The sequence below is a fragment of the Myotis myotis genome, unplaced genomic scaffold (assembly GCF_014108235.1).
Source record: "Myotis myotis isolate mMyoMyo1 unplaced genomic scaffold, mMyoMyo1.p scaffold_m19_p_13, whole genome shotgun sequence".
Taxonomy (NCBI): Eukaryota; Metazoa; Chordata; class Mammalia; order Chiroptera; family Vespertilionidae; genus Myotis; species Myotis myotis.
In genome coordinates this window covers 4,861,068-4,881,042 of record NW_023416317.1, presented here as the reverse complement: position 1 = coordinate 4,881,042, position 19,975 = coordinate 4,861,068, and the positions used below count along the sequence as shown (strand labels likewise).

The following is a 19,975-nucleotide window of genomic DNA, read 5'->3' as shown; positions in this document are numbered from 1 at the left end:
ATTAATGCTATCAATATTTTGCAGAATGCTTTTTGCTTTTGTTTCTCCTTCCTTCTTTATTCTTTTGGCAAATGAGTGTTATTGATACAATCTCTAACCTAACGTACCAGGCACTACAGTGTTACAGTGCTGCTCGAGTTGTGGAAGAGTTAGTGGGCAGGTAGTACAACCCACTGTAGCTGTAATAGAGGTAATGTCACTTTAAGACATGTGATACTTTACAGAGGAGGGATGTATTGAAACAGACTCCTGCTACTTACAGCACCGTGTAGCAGCCCAGCTCCTACATTTTGCTGCCTACTCTGCCCTGAATGCACCGGAGAGGGGATGGTCCGTCATTAATTATAAACTGATTCTCATCAGGAAACTGCACATTATCTCACCATCACTTCAAAGGTCTCGTCAGGCAGAGGCGACGCCAGGAGATGATTTAAAGGTGAAAATGACAAGGTTTCCAGCCTTCAAACCTTGGCTCCTCTTTTGACAATACAGTCTGAATGAACCCGATGTCTCCTTTATTGTGGAAATAGCATCAGAAGAGAAGAAACATTTTTTAAAAAATCTTGATAAAGAAGACTATTGGAAGCTCTCTTTAAAAATATCTCGAATTGTGGCACAGATGGGTTTTAGAAAGTGGTAGAGCTTTCCAATGAACACTAACAGAGAGCTCTGCTCCTGGCTGGATTTCTCAGGTAAGAAGCCTCTTCTAAGGATTTAAGATTCAGAAAGCAGATTTGTAACCTATTCAGTCTTCTCTAGGGAACTAGGTAAGGCTGCATGCATTATTTGGGGGAAAGCACTTATCAACATAGAGAGTAGGCTATGGAGCGATATGTAGGGACCTTGAAAGTAATGCTGAGAATGAAAGAAAGTTAAATTTAAAAGAAAGGAAAAGAAAGAAAATCCTGTAAAGGTCAAGTCACAGTAATCTTTCTGAGTGCCAAGATCAAGTGGGTGACAAAATGAGCAAGAGGCACTGGACAACTGTGACATTTTGATTGTGGTAGGCTTTTTCCAAGTTTAGATGGATTCCTGCTGCATTTTAGCTGAAATTCACAAGCAGTCAGTGCGTGCCACGGTCACCTCTGCTTTGTCTTTCTATAATTTTCAGGGTATTTTGCAAAGACCCCAAAATGCATTCATTCAGGATTCCCAGGAGGGGTGTTGCAATTTACTGCTAAAGAGAATGAACCTATGTTACACTGATAGTTCTGGAGACAATGAGCTAAATCTGTTGTATACAAAAGTAAACAGTGGGCAGTGAGACAATTAGAAAGTGGATGGTCCATCTGAATCCCAGACTGGGGCCGGAAAAGCACAAGCTGTTGAAAATAATGCTGTTGAAAATAATGTTTTCCTACTTTGCACTTAATTATGGTTGTCACCATTTGTCTATTATAGTCCTAAAACCCTTCTTAAAGACATCTCTCTCTTAAAACCCATAAATTAGCTTGTACTATGTCTGTACACACACACATATAATGCATATTTTTGCTTTCTAAAATCACAGTCTCTTGAAAGAGTACTAATTTCCATGAGTAAAAAAGCCACAATGGGAGGTCACTAGCAGGTTTTAAATATATAGTTGGAATACTTGAACTGTATGATTTGACAATGGGAAATTTAAAAAAAGAAAAAGAAAAAGAAAAAGAAACAAACTTGGTTCCGAAGCTCTCTCTACCTAAGAGAATAGCATACACTTCACTGTATTCCTGTGTAGAAAATGCTTCCCTATCACTGGCTGAGTGAGGATGATGTTCAAATTGATTAATCTGGCAAGATGAAGTGCGGCAGAAGGTGTTGTTTGAGAAATTGGACATTATGTAGCGTAGCTGAGTCTTTGCAGCTCTAAGGTCCGTATGGGTGCAGATAAGACTGTCAAAGTTTCAGTGCCTGTGAAAAGGTGTGTGCTCATCCATAAATGCATACACCACCTGTATATGCATATTCATCAGCACTGTACCTCAAATGCCACAACCGGATCCGAGGCGGCGAAGCAGTATTGTAAATTACGGCTTGCTCTGTGGCAGACGCACAGGTCTTGCATTGTGAAACTCATTCTGGCTGAAGACAATTCCTTCTGATTTTAAGTCCAGCCAGAGAGACTGATTCTATCAGGAGATTACAACATGCCTCTGAGAAATGATTACTTAGTTTAGAAGATAGCATAGTGATTAAAAATTCATGACTGTAGAATTAAAAAAAAAAAGAATCCACTCTTTCCTTTCATTATGTCAGACTTGCAATGAAGTTAGAATGAGCAGGAGTGTGCAGCTTTCCAGTGCCTGGAAAAACTGTCACTTACAGATCAGTGTGTCAAACAGGAAGGTTAGTTAGGATACTGTGTTTCAAACTGCCTAAGCCATAGGCAAACTTTAATTTATTTTTGTCTTTTGGGAATTCTTGGAGTTTGGTTTTGCAGAATTTCACAAATGAATGCATGATCTTCTGGAGAGTGCTTTTCTTCAGTCCTGCCGCGCGGCATGACCTCTGCTGGCCTTGTTTTCTAGCAGCAGAGGGGCATGAGCCCCAGACCCCCTGCTCTCCTCAGTGGAGCTGAGTGGGCTGGGGCCTGGGAGCTGGGGCTGACCCTCCCTGTCTGCTGTCCCCTCCAGAGCATGGCGGTGGTCTCGGCGATGTCCTGGGCCCTGTACCTGTGGATAAGTGCCTGTGCCATGCTGCTCTGCCACGGAGCCCTCCAGCACACCTTCCAGCAGCCCCACCTGCACAGACCAGGTAAGCCGCTGGCTCGCTGCAGCCCCCAGGCTCACCGCTGTCTCCTTAACAGATGGTGAAGGCAGGCGACTCCCGTGCTGTGGTCTGGGCAGCTCGCCTCTGAATTCCAAGACATATTGTTGGCTAGAGGCCTTGGGAAAAGGGGGTCACTAAAATGGCTTGGCGGTGTTTCTATTAACTTCTCAAAAATGGGGTTGTCTCTAAGAGCCCACCTCACATACACACACACTGAAAAGTCCTTTGTTTAGTGTACTTTGGCCAAAAATAGAATAGTCTATAAGAGGTGGGATAATTTTCAAGACTTGGAGATTGTTTTTAGGGGGACAAAATATGATATTTGCAACTGACAAAATAATGTGTGTGTATTCTTGGATGCATTTTTATCTAGTGTAGATACTATCATCTTGGTGTGTAAGGGGCTAAGAATTTTGTGGGAATATTCGTGCCCAAACTGACTTTGGAAATAGTTTGTCAATGAAAAAGAAATTAAAAAGTAACTTACTATTTCTTGTCTGGTATAATCTGTCTTCCCTCCTTTCTCCCTTTCTTCCCTTTCTGTTCACCAGTATCTCCGCGGCTTCTCTGGGCAGCTTCAGGGGCCAGTTCCCCTGAACCTGATTGGGTGTTTTCCCTGTATTGGATTTTGAGTTCTGGAAGCATTTTGCTTTCTTGGTCTTTCTGTTCAAAATATGTTGTTTACCCTTTCGTGGCCGCGCTCTGAAATCTGGGGGTTTCTCGCCTCCTTTGCCTCGCCAGCTTTCTCATCACTGTTCCCAGCTCGGTCGTCCGCACCCGCCCAGCTTCTCAGAAAGATTTCCGTCCATTTTCGGTTTAGCTTCAGCCTTTGCGTCCATTTCCTGCACCTCCGCCTTCTCCCGCCGTCTCCGGGCGCCGCCCCCAGGTCAGAGCTCCGGGGACCAGTTGCGCCCGAGCTCGCGAGCCGCAGTTCTCATGGCTACCGGCCCTGCACCCCCCTCTCCAAACCCGCCCCCCCCCCCCCCCCCCCCCCCGGCCTCCCGCCTCCGCCGGCTTCCTCCGCCGCGTCCACGCCTCTGGCTCCCGGCTCCGCAGCCGCGCTCGGGTCCCGGGTCCGGATCCCGGATCCCGGATCCCGGCTGGTCCTGTCCTCCAGCATCACCTGCCGGCGCCCCTGCATCCGGCTGGGCGGCCGCCAGGAGCGGGTGCGGCAGGTCCTCCCGCGCGCCAGCTGCTCCCGCGGAGCCCGGGTCGCCCGGGAGGAGGGTCGGGGGCGGCCCGAGATCCGGGCTGCGGCCGCCGGGCTGCCTGGGGCCCAGCCGCCCTCGCTCCCCACGCCCTGGAGGAGGAGGGAGGCGAGGGCCGGGGACCCCGCCGGTGGGCCTGGGTCGCGCTCCATCGCGGGGCGCGCCCGCCTTTCTGCCGCGTGGGTCCGGGGCCCGGAGCCGCACCGCCGGGCACCCAGCTCCGGTGCCAGGCGGAGGAGCCGCAGACGTGGGTTTGGGAACCCGCACGTCGCCTCCAGTCAGTTAGTCACAGATCCGTTCTGGCAAAAATGGCTTTGCCTTGTTACATAGTCATACAAATCGCGCGGGGAACCTGCATCCCTGGTCCTGCCTAACCGCAGGGACACTTAACAAACGCAACTGCGTGAGTTTCAGTTACTCCCCAGGTTAATGCCGTGGCTCCGCTTGGCCCTGGTGCAAGTCGGTGCAAGCCCCTCCCCCTCCTCCGGCCTCGAGAGGGAAGCTCTGAGGGACGGGGTGGCTGAGACCACACGGCAGTGACGGCCATTGGCGGCCAGGCCAGTCATTTCCCCCGAGCCTGGCCCCCAGGAGGCTGTAAGCAATGCCTCTCAGGGCAGAGAACAATGCCAAGTAGCCCCTGAGGAACTGGCAGTCCCTTGGCAAAATCTTTGAAAACTTTCAAGTTATGTCAATGTATGGACCCACTTGAACTGCAAAGCCATTGGAAAGGGGGCGTGGCGGGCGGGCGGGGGAGGGGGGCTAGGGGGAGGGGGTGGCATATGATGACGCAGAGCTCAGAACTGGCCATCCCCTTTAACATTAGTGCCCTGACATTGGGCAAGTCCCTTTTCTTCCGCGGCTCCATTTCCCTCCCCTCCAGGGATGTTTCGGGGTGTAAATGGAGCAACCTCCTCGGCAGTGCTTTGTAAGTTGTGAACCTCTTCATTAATATCAGGAATGACTGACGTCGCCCCACTTACCAGCTGAGCACAGAAGGCCAGGGATGCTGGTGACCAGCATTTGCTGTTCACACATCTAGTCCATCCACCGAGGTCAAAACTTCGTTTTCACTTTTGCTGTTGTTTTAAACTACATGGTACCCGGCTAGCATAGTCACCAAATATGGTGTGTCTTGTTTCCCTCTCGATGCATAGTCAGGAGAAACGGCGCACTTTGCAGTAAGCTCCACATACACTGTCTCTGGTAATCTGTTAATCTTCGAGGTTTTTTTTTTTTTTTTTTTTTAATGAGGGGTTATGATTATGCTATGTAATAAACTCATGTCCTTATGAGGCTTATTATAAAAATGTTATAATTTTAAACTCAGAAACACACCATTAGGTTCTGGCTGAAGTGAAACTCAGTATTAGTTTTCTCATTGTCTACCCTCAGAAATTGCTTATGATCACCAATGCATAGTGTTATGTCATCAATCTGTGCTTCAAATACCCCAGGAAACCAGCACTGACACCAATTTCAACCCCAAGTACTTTTATATTTGAGACTCATTTCAGATTCATTGATGAAATGAAGAAACTATAAATATTCTTTCCAGACAGAAAGATTAAAACGATATTAAATTGAAAGTCCAATGTATGTAATATGTTTATTCAACTTCCTTGGGGTTTTAAGAATAGCTGAAAAGATTAAAGCAATAGATCTTGGACATGGCAATATTCTAGATTATTTCATTCAGAAACAGTCTTCTTTAATGTGGCCTTCTGTTTTGATTTTAAGAGTAAATCTATGCTTTTTGTGATGAGATCTGGGATGTTTCCCTTTGGGGTCTTAAATCTTCAGGGACACTAATGAAATGTGTATGAAAACAAGAGAGAAATCGGGCCAGTTCTCTGTGACAACCCACCTCTAAATGAGCAAATAAATAAACAAATAGCTGGATAAAGGAGAAAAGAGGAAAAACATAATCTCATTTTCTCAAATCCGTTCAAACCAGCGACATGATGAGGAAAAATGAGACCCCAGCAGACCCTGCGCTTTGCCACATTTGCCTAAGCTTGAAAAATCGCCTCCTTCCTGGAGCAGGAGCAGGCGGACACCATATGCATACCAAGCACCAGGAAATGGGAGAGATGACAGATCTTTCACTCAGCGCCCCGGAGGAGGGAGAGCGGGGCTTTAAGGCCCCCTCCTCCGGCCCCCTCCTCCGTGCTGGACGGGCTGGCCCCTCTCTCAGCCTCTTACAGGCCGCCCGGCCATCCCCTACCCGGTAAGATTGATGGCGCTCGGGTCCCAGGCAGCCAATGGCAGTCTCTGAAGAATGAGCCACCGCACTGACAGATGCGTGGAACTGTTCCCAGGCGCCCCTGTTCCGAGTGTGCGGCACCTGGATGGCACCAGCCAGGCTGGGTCTTCCGAGGAAATGGCTCGAGATGTGGGCCAATTTCTGCTGTCAACACATGGAACCAGCGCGGTGCTTTTGTGAGACCGCGAGTTGGGGCTCTGCCTTCTCACTGCAGTGGGTTTGTACACACACAGAATGAGAATATGTAAACGAGAAAACGGACAGATTTTAATATATCCCCCTGCAGTCTCTAAGCACTTCCTATTTTTCGTCCTTGCAGTGCTAGGAACGAACCCTTTATTTTCAGTTACTCACTAGTTAAGGGAGATTAAAACAGTCAATCAAATGAAAGTGAATTTTAAAGTTACACAAATGAGTAAAATGTGCACTAGATTAACAGATTTGTAATTGCAATAATTTAATATTTGGCTAAATCGCATTTTTATTGCGGGAATAATGTAGGAAATTGCTATACCAACTTGAAGAACACTCACGCCTATTACATATGCAATACAGCGAGGAGGAGGGCACTCCATTGAGAAAGGCAGCCTAACCCAGGATCCTTGAAAGTGGATTTGGCTGTCCAGGGGGTTAAAATAGCTTCAAGTCCTTCTAATCACCAGTTGTTGGGTAACAGATAAAAAAGGATGAATGGTATGCTAAATGTAACTTTCTAATTTAGCATTAGTTTCCTCCCTTATGAATATATGAATTATGACAGCAATTTAAATGGTTACTTAATTTCAAATGTGAGGGTGTGTGGGTGTGTGTGTGAAGGGTTGTCCTTGAAACTTAATAAAATATGGATAATTTCAAAACACTTTAGTGAGAAAAGATCCTTGAGAGTCTCTAGTAATTTAAAATTATGTAGATAAATTACATGAGACAAGAAGTTATAAGAGCCTAATGAATCATTTATTCTGCAGTCACTGCTATTTTATTGACAGGGATGTAGGGAAATGATGTATAAAAAGATTGCTCTGAATAGAATCATCTGTGTAACTTGCACCTAGCCTGATTTAAAGCTATATTAAGCAAACTCTATATTTAGAGGTATGCATTTATGACTTAATTATTACACACTAAACATTACCATTCATTTTTAAGTGTTTTTTTAAATTAAAATATTAAAAAGCATTGCTTCATACTTATTTTTACCTCATTGTTCCTTATTACTTTATTGAAAGTTGCCAGAGGCTTATGCATTAGAATGCCAAGGCATTGCAATAAAGAGTTCTTTTAGCAATTGTAATAGAAATAGAACTAGTGAGGACAACAGTGGCAGCATATTGCTTTTGAAGGATTTGGACTAGTACAAGGCTGCTGAGTGAGTGAATTGGTGTGAAGTTTAGAGCAGACAGGTTGATATTTGGTGTAAGCTGATGCTTGTGATAACCCATTGATCATCTGTTTGCTAATACTGACCTCATCCCAGAGTCAGAGGGCAGCTATGGACATTTGAGAAGACCCCAAATTTCAAAACCAAGTAAGAGATGCAAATAAATATTTTCTGTCAAACTCACGAACTTAGAATTATTTCAGTGCTATATAAACACTGTTACTCATGTGAACTCAACCCTATGCCCTCAATTCATAGGTAAGGAAATAGATATTATACCGTACTACAAACAAATATTTGGAAGTTGTACAAATGATCATTAGCTTTCATTTGTTAATTTCTTAAAGTAAAACCTCTTCCAATTTTAAATTTTGTATAAAATTCTCAAAGCTCAAGTGTATAAACTGGTACAACATTTTTAAAAAAACACAATTTGGCAGTGTCTCCCAAAATGTAAAATGTGCAAATCATAACAATTTCATTTCTAGACATTTATCCTAATAAAGTGATTGACAAATATGAAAAGATGTATGTTAAGGTTTAGTTATTACAACAATGACCTTAGTAGCAAAAAGTTAGAGGGGAGTCTCATTTCTCTCAGAAGCACATTGGTCAAACAAATTCTGGAACATCTACGCAATGGGATTCACTGTGGCTGCTGCAACGATGACATGTTCATACTCCTGTGCACAAAAATGCCCATGATCTACTGTTGACTGAAGAAAACAAGGAACAGAAGACTCAGCATCGAAATAATTTTTGTGGAAAAAAAATATTTGCACATGCATAAAAGTGTCAGAAAGAACATGAGCATTCTTTATAAGTGTTCTCCGTAGTGGGAGAACTAAAATAAATGAGTTTTTTCTCTAATTCTCTATTTTTTAGATTTGTTTTTAGTATGGGTATATATAGCTTTTTTAAATGAAAAGCTCAAAATATTTCCTACAGATAGTTTTATGGTAACATTAGAAATATTATCAAACAATATTTCCAATTTAAAGAACAGAAAGAAGGATAAGTAGGGAAATATCATGAAGCCCTTTTCTTTTCAAGAGCTTCCAATATTCAATATTGAGTGAAATGTCTAGGCTAACATTTCCCAGCTCACAAAACACTATCTCCTCCAGATGCCCCTTGGAGACAGCTGCTGGGGGGCGGGGTAGGGGGACGCTCACTTCCTGGTGTGTCCTCTCTCGGGGGCTGAAGTGCGTGTTGTGTGTAGAGGTTTTGGGAAGTTCGCCAGTAGGAAACCTGATTGTGTTTAACTTATATTTCCAAACATTTTTAATTTGGTCAACATCTACAGTGCCTATTCATACCACGGATGTGTGTTGAGGAGTGTGCGCCAAGGTAATTCTGGAATCCTGTGCTGCTCATCTTTTTGTCTCTCACTTCTGGTGAGAAACTTGACATGTAATAGGTGCTCAGGAAATATGTGAAATAATAAAGGAAAGAAGGAATGACTCTTCTGGTAAAATCTTAAGCTTTTCCTTATTGGTTACTACCTGTAAGTGAATGTGTGTTTATAATTAGGAGCTACCTCCAATGAAGAGTGATGCAAACATTAAGTTGGCAGTAGAACTTGTGTGTATCTGTGCAATATCTTTGAGTAGATATTTGACTTTATTCCATATTTGACAGCCATTCCATTAATCAAAATAACCCAAAGAATATTCTTACAAATGTAGTAAAAAATTAAATCCTTATGGGTTTTCAGTCATGGCATGATTTTTTCCCTCTATCTAGACTCTAGAGTCTAGAGATTTAAAATCTTGGTCTTGGGGGACTGAAGAGAAAATTCACTTAGCAAATAGGGAAAGGATTTTTGCTTTCAAATTTTTTGATATCAAGAGAAAAATTCACTGTATCTTTGTAACAGTGAGAAAAGAACTCTACACAAGCATTTTTCTTTCTTTCTTTAGGGTAAAATGAAGGTTAACGTTCTCCCGCCACAATATTTTTCTCATGGATTTTTAGAAAGAGTGGAGGGGGGGAGAAAAAAAGAGAGAGAGAGAGAGAGAGAGAGAGAGAGAGAGAGAGAGAGAGAGATCAATGTGAGAGACACATTGATTGTTTGTCTCCTGCTCGCCCTGACTGGGGCCCAGGATAGAACCTGCAAGCCAGTAGGTGCCTTTGACCTGGAATCAGACCCTTTGGTGTGGGGCCAATGCTGTAACCACTGAGGAACACTGGCCAGGGCAAGATGATTTTTTTTTTTTTTAACAATTTGTGTAAACGAATAGAATTCTCAAAAGATAATGTCTTCAAGGCACTTAGGGGCCATCTTGGCCCACTATTTCTCCTTCTCTGTCTTTATATAATAAAGTTGCAGAGAAAGAAAGAGAAGTAATATTATTACAGTGACATACGTTCTCTCAGAAGATGGATAGGTATGCTGCAGCGGATTCTGCATCCATGTAGGGAAGCGGGCAAACCAGTCCTCACTGAGTATGGGAGGAGGAAGACCTCCTACGTCCTCAGCCAAGGTTGTTCTGCTGGTGCAATTACCTGCATTCATCTTATTATTCCTTATTAGACCATCTTTTCCAGGGATGCTCCATTTTACCCACAAATAAAACCATGCCGAGTCTGTTCACATCCATGGGATTTTCCTAATTTCCTCTTGCATGGATGGAAATAGGACTCAGAGTCATGTGCTCTGAAGCGAAGACAGAATGCCAGGGTCCAGATTTAGATGAGCCACCACACACAGTGGGGGGAAAAGGCAGGTCAAGACTCTTGAAATTGATGGTATATCTCGGGTTGGGGTCAGTGGGCCAGCTGGTGATATGTCCCACTGAATACATATTGAGTAAGTATTCAATAAATATATTCTGATCCGCAAGCAAGAATACTATATGCTTTAAGGATGACGTACTAGTAGGCAAGCAGCACATTAGGTTAAGCCATTTGATTCCTGATGCCAGTGAGGAGAGAGCACCGGAGTGAGGACGGGCTGCTGGAGCTCCCAGGTCTCCCTAAGGAGTCAGTTGCCAGGCTCCAGATGAGAGGGCTGGAAGGAATCAGGGGTTTTCACGCGGAGCCCAGCAACGCCAAGAATATCCCTCACTGAGCAGTAAGGTATATTCTGCCACTAGTGAAGCTCTGAGCTGCCCAACGACCTGATTCATTGATTTCATCCATTTGACAGAGCAAGATTCAGTATAAAATCATCTTTGTATAATTTTAAAAACCTTCTGCTAAAACTATTTGAAAACGTTCTGGATGATTTCATCAATGAGCGAGCCAAACACCTTCATAGACCAGTCAGTTAACAGCACTGATTGGATCGGCTGGAGGACCAGACATACAAAATGCTGGGCTGTGTCAACTGAAAAGCATAGGCACTGGTAGAGGGCACATCTGAGATGGGCTCAGTACGACCAGAGCATGCAATATTTTCAGGTAGGATGGAAACCTAGACTTTTGGGTACAATTTCCTTATCTTTTAAATGCCAGGTGGGCCAAACAAAAGTTGACTCAGTGCCTTATCCCACCTGAAGGCTGTCTGTGTGTGACAGACACGATTATCTCCAGCTCCAACTGTTCGATTCCTAAGAAATTTATCAAATCCTTTTTTGCAGGCAGGGTGGAGAGAGGTGAAGGCAATGGAGCCCGAAAAGGAACTTTTGTGCACATCTGTCTTGGCCTGCTTTACAGTTATGCTCATGGTCTAGTCCTAGCCTGAGTCACACCCAGCATGCTGAAACCCTGGGCTTCTGCCCCCTTTGTCTGACACTGGGGATCTGAAAACAGTGAGCATTTATCGAATGAAGGCAATGGGCTGAACAGAGATCTCATTTAAATTTTTGCTAAAAGTCCATTAATTCTCCTCTAGATTAAGGTGTGGGGGAAATACTAATTTTCAAATGTAATAAGCCAGAGGGAAGCAGCAGGCCTCATAGTGATACCTGTATAACCCTTAATTGAACAGTTTATTAAAATTTTCAACATCTTCTCTAAAGTCCACTAACAGGTAGTAATTTATCTTAAAACCCAAAGCTTTTTTTTTGTGATTCTTTTGATCAAGTGATTTAAGATTTCATGTGTCTTGCCCTGCCGATGTGGCTCAGTGGTTGAGCATTGACCCATGAACCAGGAGGTCCCAGTTTGATTCCCTGTCAGGGCACATGCCTGGGTTTTGGGCTTGATCCCCAGCATGGGGGTGTAGGAGGCAGCCAATCGATGGTTTTCTCTCATCATTGATGTTTCTATCTCTCTCTCCCTATTCCTTCCTCTCTTTGAAATCAATAAGAAAACATAAAATAAAAGATTTCATGTGTCTTCATTTTGTATATGAAAGTACAGACTACTTATTAGTACCCCAACTGATTTATGATTCTACTAGAAAGGACATGTAACTAAGGCTGGCTGAGCTTCCTCAATTCAGTATTTTACTAGAAAAAATAGAATACTTTTCTCTTGGAAACATTGAAAATACCTGCGTGCAAATAGAATTCATGCAATTTGGGGAAGCACAATTTATCAGTGTATCCTGAGTGTTGTTTGAGTTGTTAGTGATTTTCAGTTATAGTGTGGGTCTAGTTTCATTATCAATTAAGTTTGCTGTGGGCTATTTGGTAGTCTGTAATGATGCATATTTACATATTTTGGATTTTAAATTTGTTGGAGACTGGACTTTAAGACATTCCTGAATTGTGGTATCCTTGTGTGAAACATGTATATCCAAACCAGTCTCACACTGATTTGTACGGTGACAAATCTGTACTGCCTAAGAGCCTATGCAAGCAACGTAAGTCAAGGTAAGTAACATTTTATGTTTATTTTTATGTCTATCGGGCTCCATTTTATAAAATATGAGCATGTTAATAGGCTTATGTTATTTTATAAAGGTAATTAGTGATTCATAAATGTACCCTCTAGGTATTTATTACTAAGTATTTTTCCCCTGGGAAGTGGACTCTGGTAGGAGTTTTATATTCCACTTCCTCAATGTGCTGTGGTAAGGAACGTTTGAACACCACTGTTCTATGAGGAAACTGTAACTAGAGAAAAGTCCATCATCAAACTCTGAATTTTAAAATATATGGCATAGCAAATTAATACAAAATAAAATAAAGCCATTTTTCTGAAATATAACAATAAGGTGCAAGACAGGAGACCATGCTATTCGGAAGCCTCCCAGATGATGTCTTGTTAAATTCAATTGTCTTCGTGGCTTCTTATATCTCTTCATCTGATGAAAATGCAAGATGCCACGCTCCAGACATGTGTTTGAGAATCTAGGTCACTGGGTGAACGTTTGTAGGACAGCAGTTCTGACAGCTCCTCCCGGGGTTGTTTGGAAGTGAAAGCAGATTGATGGCGTCTGTGCTGCCAGTCCCCTGCCCTCTCTCTATCCCAGGCCTCGACAATCAATCACAGTGACTGTTCCCACAGAGCCTCGATGTGGTGTCAGAATCCGTCTCAGCTCTTCTCCAGGCACCGCCTGTGAACCGACTGACGCTGGCGTGCAGGCGAGAGTCTATGACCAGTTCTGCTGTGACTTAACTTTCTCCAGAATCCTTCTCCTACCCCCAAAACGCTGCCATAAAACACTTCATTCGAAAACGGGAAAATGAACCAAACTGCGGTTAAATTTAAATAGCAACAGGTGTCTAGTGACTACTGTTTGAGAGTGTGGCACTAGACAATTCTGTCACCTTCCAAGGGTCGCAAGGCATTCTTCTCATTACTTCACAATGAGCTCAACCCTAACAGCATGCTTTGTGACCCTAAAGCAGGAGTCAGTCATTCCAAGCGGAGAAGGTTGGGGAAACCCTCATGAAGGGGGTAAATCTGTGTTGGGCTTCGGATGTGTGGGCTTAGAGACTGAGCTGGTAGTGAAGGATCAAGGGAGGTCTATTCCACTAAAGGGAACAGAACAAGGGAGGGTTAGAGGCAGGTGAAGGGAACAAGGGTGGAGGTGCAGGCAGACCTGAATTGCTATAGGCCCTAAACTATTAGAAAAACTTTATTATTCCGATGAAAGAGAAAGCAAGGTTGTTTTCTTTGTTACTGTTTTGTAATCTAATGTACACAAATGACCACAGATGGAGAGCTAGGTAAGATGAAAGGAAAGAGTCCCAGTATCCACAATTAGAGTTTCTATGAAAAGAAAGTCTTTTAATTAACAAAAATGCAGCAACAGCCAGACTCCGAGTCCCTGAGGTCTCCCACAATGCTCTCCTCCCAGATCTCCACTCCCTGCAGACCAGCAGTCGGCAATTCTGCAGCACATAGTCAGGGCCAAATAAATATTCGCTGGGTGAATTAAAGAATGAATGCTCCTAAGTATTTAATGTTTCATTGAATCCTCCCAATAACCTTGTAGAATTTTTTTCCATTTTACTGATTAAAAATACCTTAAAGAAGAGATTATTGACTTTTTTGAGACATGGAGTTTGGGAGGGCAAGTTGAGAGCTTCCCATCTTGTCTAATAAAACAGAAACATGGTAATTGGCGTACGACCGCTACCCTTCCCATTGGCTAATCAGTGAGATATGCAAATTAACTGACAGCCAAGATGGCGGTAACCGCCAACAAAGATGGCGGTTAATTTGCATACTCGCAATGATGAGAGGCAAACCGGGAAGGACTGAAGAATGGTGATCGGCAACCCAGGCCGCAGACAAGAGTTGTGGGGTGGGCAACGGCTGCCTTTCCCCACTCCCCAGCGGGTGATCGCCATGGGAAAGCTGGGGTTGCCGTTGCCGGCTGGCCTGCGGCCCTGATCGCCATGGCAATCGGAGGGCAGGAGGGCTGGGCGCAGGCCAGGCAGCAACCCAGGACCCCCGCCATGGTGATCGGAGGGCGGGAGGGCCGTGTTGCAGGCCAGGCAGCAACCACGGACCCCCACCATGGCAATTGAAGGGCGGGAGGGTGGGGCGCAGGCCAGGCCGCAACCCCAGACCTCCGCCATGGCGATGGGAGGGCGGGAGGGCCAGAGCGCAGGCCAGGCATCAACCCCGGACCCTGCCATGGCAATTGAAGGGCTGGAGGGCCTGCTTTCCTCGATCGCCATGGCGATCAAAGGGCGGGAGGGCCCTGTTGCAGGCCAGGCAGCAACTCTGGACCCCCACCATGGCCATCAGAGGGCAGGAGGGCCAGAGCGCAGGCCAGGCAGCAGCCGCGGACCCCCACCATGGCGATCAAAGGGCGGGAGGGTGGGGTGCAGGCCAGGCAGCAACCCTGGACTCCCACCATGGTGATCGGAGGGCGGGAGGGCCGTGTTGCAGGCCAGGCAGCAACCACGGACCTCCACCATGGCAATTGAAGGGCGGGAGGGCAGGGCGCAGGCCAGGCAACCCCGGACCTTGGCCATGGCGATGGGAGGGCGGGAGGGCCAGAGTGCAGGCCAGGCATCAACCTCGACCTCCACCATGGCAACTGATGGGCGGGAGGGCCTCTGTCCCTCGATTGCCATGGTGATCGGAGGGTGGGAGGGCCGTGTTGCAGGCCAGGCAGCAACTGCGGACCCCCACCATGGCAATCGAAGGGCAGGAGGGCGGGGCGCAGGCCAGGTAGCAACCCCGGACCCCCACCATGGCAATCGAAGGGCGGGAGGGTGGGGTGCAGGCCAGGCATCAACCCCGGACCCCCACCATGGCAACTGAAGAGCGGGAGGGCCTGCGCCCCTCGATCGCCATGGCGATCCGAGGGCAGGAGGGCGGGGCGCAGGCCAGGCCGCAACCCGGACTCCCGGAACCTCTCTTAAAGGTTCTCTTAAGGCAGTTGGTGAGGGACCTCGGAGAGCCCCAGGGGGCCCTGGTGCCAGCAAAACTGAGACCTGGGGCGGCTCTCCCCAGAAGGTCCAGAGAACAGCCACTGCAGCCCGCCCCCACCCCAGCGCAAGGCATGGCACGCTGGGCCCGAGGACCCACCCCCTCCCAGAGGCCCCTAGCTTGCTCATGCAGCCCTGGTCACATCACCAGAGCAGCTATAAGGCACAGAAAGCACCATGGACAGCCGCTTGCTCCCACTTGCATTTGCTAAGACAAGGCCGGAGGGTGTGAGGGCCGGCTCACATCTCCTTCTCCCTCCTTTTGCTCCTCCTCTGGCTGCTTAGCTTGCCCAGCTTCTTATCCAGGCTCCTCTGCAGCTGGGCCCACTTGGCGGGGTCCAGGGACTGGTCCTTGGCCCACTGCCAGCGTACAGCACTTCCACCCAGCTGATTCTCTGCGGGGCGTGGGCACCGGCCCTCTCCCCACAGCCATGGATCTTGGGCAGGCAGTGGCTGAGGCAGTAGCGGTGGCTGCAGTGTGGGCAGAGCAGTCCCGGATTACGAGAGGGATGTCCGACTACTGGTTTAGGCCCAATCCCTGTAAACTGGCAGGACATTTTTCGAGGGGTCCCAAATTGGAGAGGGTGCAGGCCAGGCTGAGGAACACACCCTCCCCCGTGCACGAATTTCGTGCACCAGGCCACTAGTCTATATATATAAAAGCCTAAGCGACTGAATGACCAGTCGACCAGTCAACCGGTTGACACTGGTCACTATGCCATGCACTGACCACCAGGGGCAGATGCTCAACACAGGAGCTGCCCCCTGGTGGTCAGTGTGCTCCCATAGCAGGAGCTCCACTCAGCTGACCGACCTGTCCCGGTGGCCCACCAGCCTAGTGGCAGCCACTCCCTCCCTCAGCAGTTCTGCAGGTCCAACCGATGGACCTGTGCTGCTGGCATGATCCTGACAGCACCTCCGGCCTCCTGTAAGTTGGCCTTGGGCACTGCAGCCGCTTCCCCTCCCTAGACACTCCACAAGGAAGAAACTATATAAAACAGCTGCCAGGTGGCTCCCGACAACCAGTGTGAACATCAGCAGGATGGATCCGGACCCGCAAGGGTGTTCCACCGCCCACCAGGTGGGCCGATCACATCCTGCCCTCCCCCCTCTCAGGACAGGTGCCAGATGCAGGACTCATGGCTGGCGAGCACCACTGTGGTGGCATGAGCCTCTCCTGATCGGGACTGACTGGACGTGAGCCCAAGGCAGGCACAGCGGGGCTGGGATGAGATGGAGCAGCAGGTAATAGCAGCAGGCAGCATTGGACTGTGGGTTTTGGCCCGCAGGCCAACCCCAAGGGACCCCACCTGTGCACGAATTTGTGCACTGGGCCCCTAGTCTCTGAATAAGGTTCCGTTTATTGAGTCTGTGCTGTGTATTGGCCCTAGTACAAGCTGTTTCTTAAGATAAGATGTTCAATCTGTACCACAACCCTACATGGTTGGTACTGTGACCTCAGTGTACAAAACCCCTGCAAAATGTGGGCAATAATGATAAAGCTGAGAGGGTCCCCAGCCGGCACTCCTTCCCTCACGGCCAAGTCTTGCTTTTAGGAGCATCAGCCAGCTGGTCGTGGTCAGTCTAACTCACACAGCGCATTTCTCTGTGAGGGCCTAGTTCTGTGTTCGCCAGCAACTGTCTTGGGCACTTAGCTCAGCATGTCCCACAATAATTTTGAGCACTGTGGCTGAGTAATGCTTCAGTCTTAACTTTGTGTGCTCACAGGCCTGGCTGGAAGTGTGCTTTCTTTTCTTATTGGGTTAACAGAACCTCATTTTCAAGTATTTGTAATAGGCTATTGTCTCCCAACGCATTTTTTTTTTTTTTTTTTTTAGAGTCTGGGAGGCCCTTTTTGTGCTTCCAGGCAGAGAAGTAGCAGCAGAGGATGAATCTACATTTATTGGACTCATTTCCCCGGGAAGAAAATTCTCTATAACTGCAATTTAACTTTTTGATGAGATTGTTGGCATTTATCATGTGGAAACTTTATAAATTATCTAGGATATTGTAAAGTGGGCTGACCTTTCCAGTAAGTGGTTTGATCGTTTGCAACAGTGTCTTTTTGCAAACATGTGAACTTGCTGCCTTTCAGATAAAACTTTCTAGACCTGCAGCCCAGTAGCATGTTAGGTAGAAATTGCTTATGTAATCAGACCTGCTGTCTCCCTTTGAAAGTCCTCTTACCAGCAAAATACATTTCTTCCTCTGCCCTGCGATATCCCCACAGCCAGTGATGGCAGGTTCCTGACAGTTCACTCTTCCTAGGACTCCACTGCGGTCACTGCTGATCAACATGGCGCCCTTTGTGTTTCAGTCGATTCAACCTCTGAGTCCTTCCAAGCAGTGCTCAGGCACTGAGTTGGTAAAGGAGAGAGGAATGATTTCAGGAAATTAACAACCACCACCCTCAGGACCGCTGGCCTGTGCTTATAGGTAACTGATTTCCCCTCAAAGTGGACCATGCTATTCATTTAAAAATAATGATTTAGCTCTAACAGGTTTGGCTTAGTGCATAGAGCATCGGCCTGTGGACTGAAGGATCCCAGGTTCGATACCAGTCAAGGGCATGTACCTTGGTTGCGGGCACATCCCTAGTGGGGGGGTATGCAGGAGGCAGCTGATTGGGGCAGCTGTTTCTCTCTCATCGATGTTTTTCACTATCTCTCTCCCTTCCTCTCTGTAAAAAATAAATACAAACATATTTTAAAAAATAAATAAAAAATAGAAATACTGATTTAAATGATTGAACATGTTGATACAAACAAAGTATTTAGAATGAGTCCTGAAACAGGGTAAGTACTCGTCGTTGTGTTGCATACCTCATCGGGAATTAAAGAATTGACTTGCTTGCAGGATTTTTACCTGACCTCACCCTCCTCGGCACCAGTGACCCTGGGCCAAGTGGTTGTAGGGCTAAGAGCAGGTGGGTGTATAAGTAAAAACAGGAGTTCATATATCAGCTCTATTTTATCACGCTTTTAACTCTAAGTAAGTGTGGGCAATTCAATGCCACTCCCCCTGCCTCATCTATGAAATGGAGATTCCTGTTTATAAAATCTCTACCTTAAGTGAGAATAGAGAAGATGTCTGTTCTACACCTGAGTAGGAGTCTAGTACTTGGCATCTCTTTATATTGTTATATCAATATATGAATGTCAAAGCAAAGATGGTATAGAAGGACTACTTGATACTAACACATTCACCCATAATAGTTTATTGTATAAAGGGATGCACATAGAAATTTTACAACTTGGGCTTTTTTTACTCGCTTTATGAACCCATCCGAGTTTTCTGATACTTTTCCATGTACTCAGAAAAGACAATAGATAGGGATTTTACGGCTAATCTCTGTTCTGGAATCCGTAATGACTAGCCTTGAGTTCTAAGTCAATATAAACAGGCCAATACTTATAGCATCCTTCCTTCCAAAAGCACTCTAATCAACAAGTTTGGTAGAGTCTGTATGTTCCCAAGTAATAGGGAAGTCTGACTAATTAATTTAAACATCTGGCCAATAACTTATTAATAGGAAAAAGTCCAAAATTTAGCATCAGCCCGAAAGTCAGCATTGATTCTCAAAATGGATCATACGTTTATTATAACTCTACTAAAAGAACTACTAGTCAAATGAAACATAATAAAATCCATCAATACTTCATCAGCTGCCTTTCAAATTAACTGTGTTGTTTTTATAATAACACATTAGCTCTTTATCAGAGGACCCAACTACTAAAGGAAGAAATACAGGTACATACTGATAAACACAATGTTACCTAAATGTCCATGGCTTGCATCCTAGGGTTCCATTTTTGTATACTCCTATGTCTACCCCATATTTTCTGCTTGCTCTGAATACAAAATGATATCTTTGTATATTAAGAGTTGCCTAGGAGTCATGGTGGCTAATATCTTGAACCATAGCAAAAAAAAAATTGCCAATGTTTCTTATGTTTTAAGCCTCCAGGTAATTTGTTTCAGCATGAGAGACTGGCCTATACAGAGAGAAGCATGGATTGAAGATATTAAAAATGATGATACATTTGCAATTAGTGTTTCAGAGTCTCCTGAGCACCATACCCAACAGGCAAGGGTGCTCCAGTGACGAGGTCAAAGCCTCAAGGAAGCCTTGCAAGTTAGTTGATAAAACTCAATCTTTTTTACTGTCCTCATTAACACACTTCAAAATGCTCTTAAGTATTTGTGGTGAGCAGAGGATTGGAGTAATTTTACAGTAGTGTAAAGAATTTATTATAATCTTTTCATAAGTCTATTTATATTCAATTTGACATTAATAGGTTGGCAAAACAAACCAGAGTTAATTGTATTTAATTAAATTGTTGAAAAGAAGGGTAGTTTGTTATTATAAACAGAAGGCTCTATGGGTGTACTTGTTTGTATGAATAAGATTGGGTGCAAAGTTCTTTCTTTTGGACATGGCATTATTCATCAACAGAAAGCAATATAAAAATGCTAATTCATGGAAGTTGTCATTTTAATAGAAGCTTCACATAGTGTTTGTAATATACATCCAGTGCTAGGTAAAGGCAATGGGGTTCCTGCTGAAACAGGCATCCCTGTTTTTCTTCTG

General features: G+C 45.5%; 1 protein-coding gene across 1 annotated transcript in view; it reads left to right on the top strand.

Annotated features, from left to right (window-relative positions):
• The first annotated feature begins 247 nt into the window (after positions 1–247).
• TAFA1 (TAFA chemokine like family member 1) overlaps positions 248–19,975 on the top strand; it is a 503,532-nt gene continuing 483,804 nt past the window's right edge. Inside the window, exons 1-2 of the mRNA XM_036331612.1 lie at positions 248–692; positions 2,616–2,736. Coding sequence (XP_036187505.1) covers positions 2,619–2,736 — 118 coding nt within the window. The 5' untranslated portion in view covers positions 248–692; positions 2,616–2,618. The remainder of the gene's footprint in view (positions 693–2,615; positions 2,737–19,975) is intronic.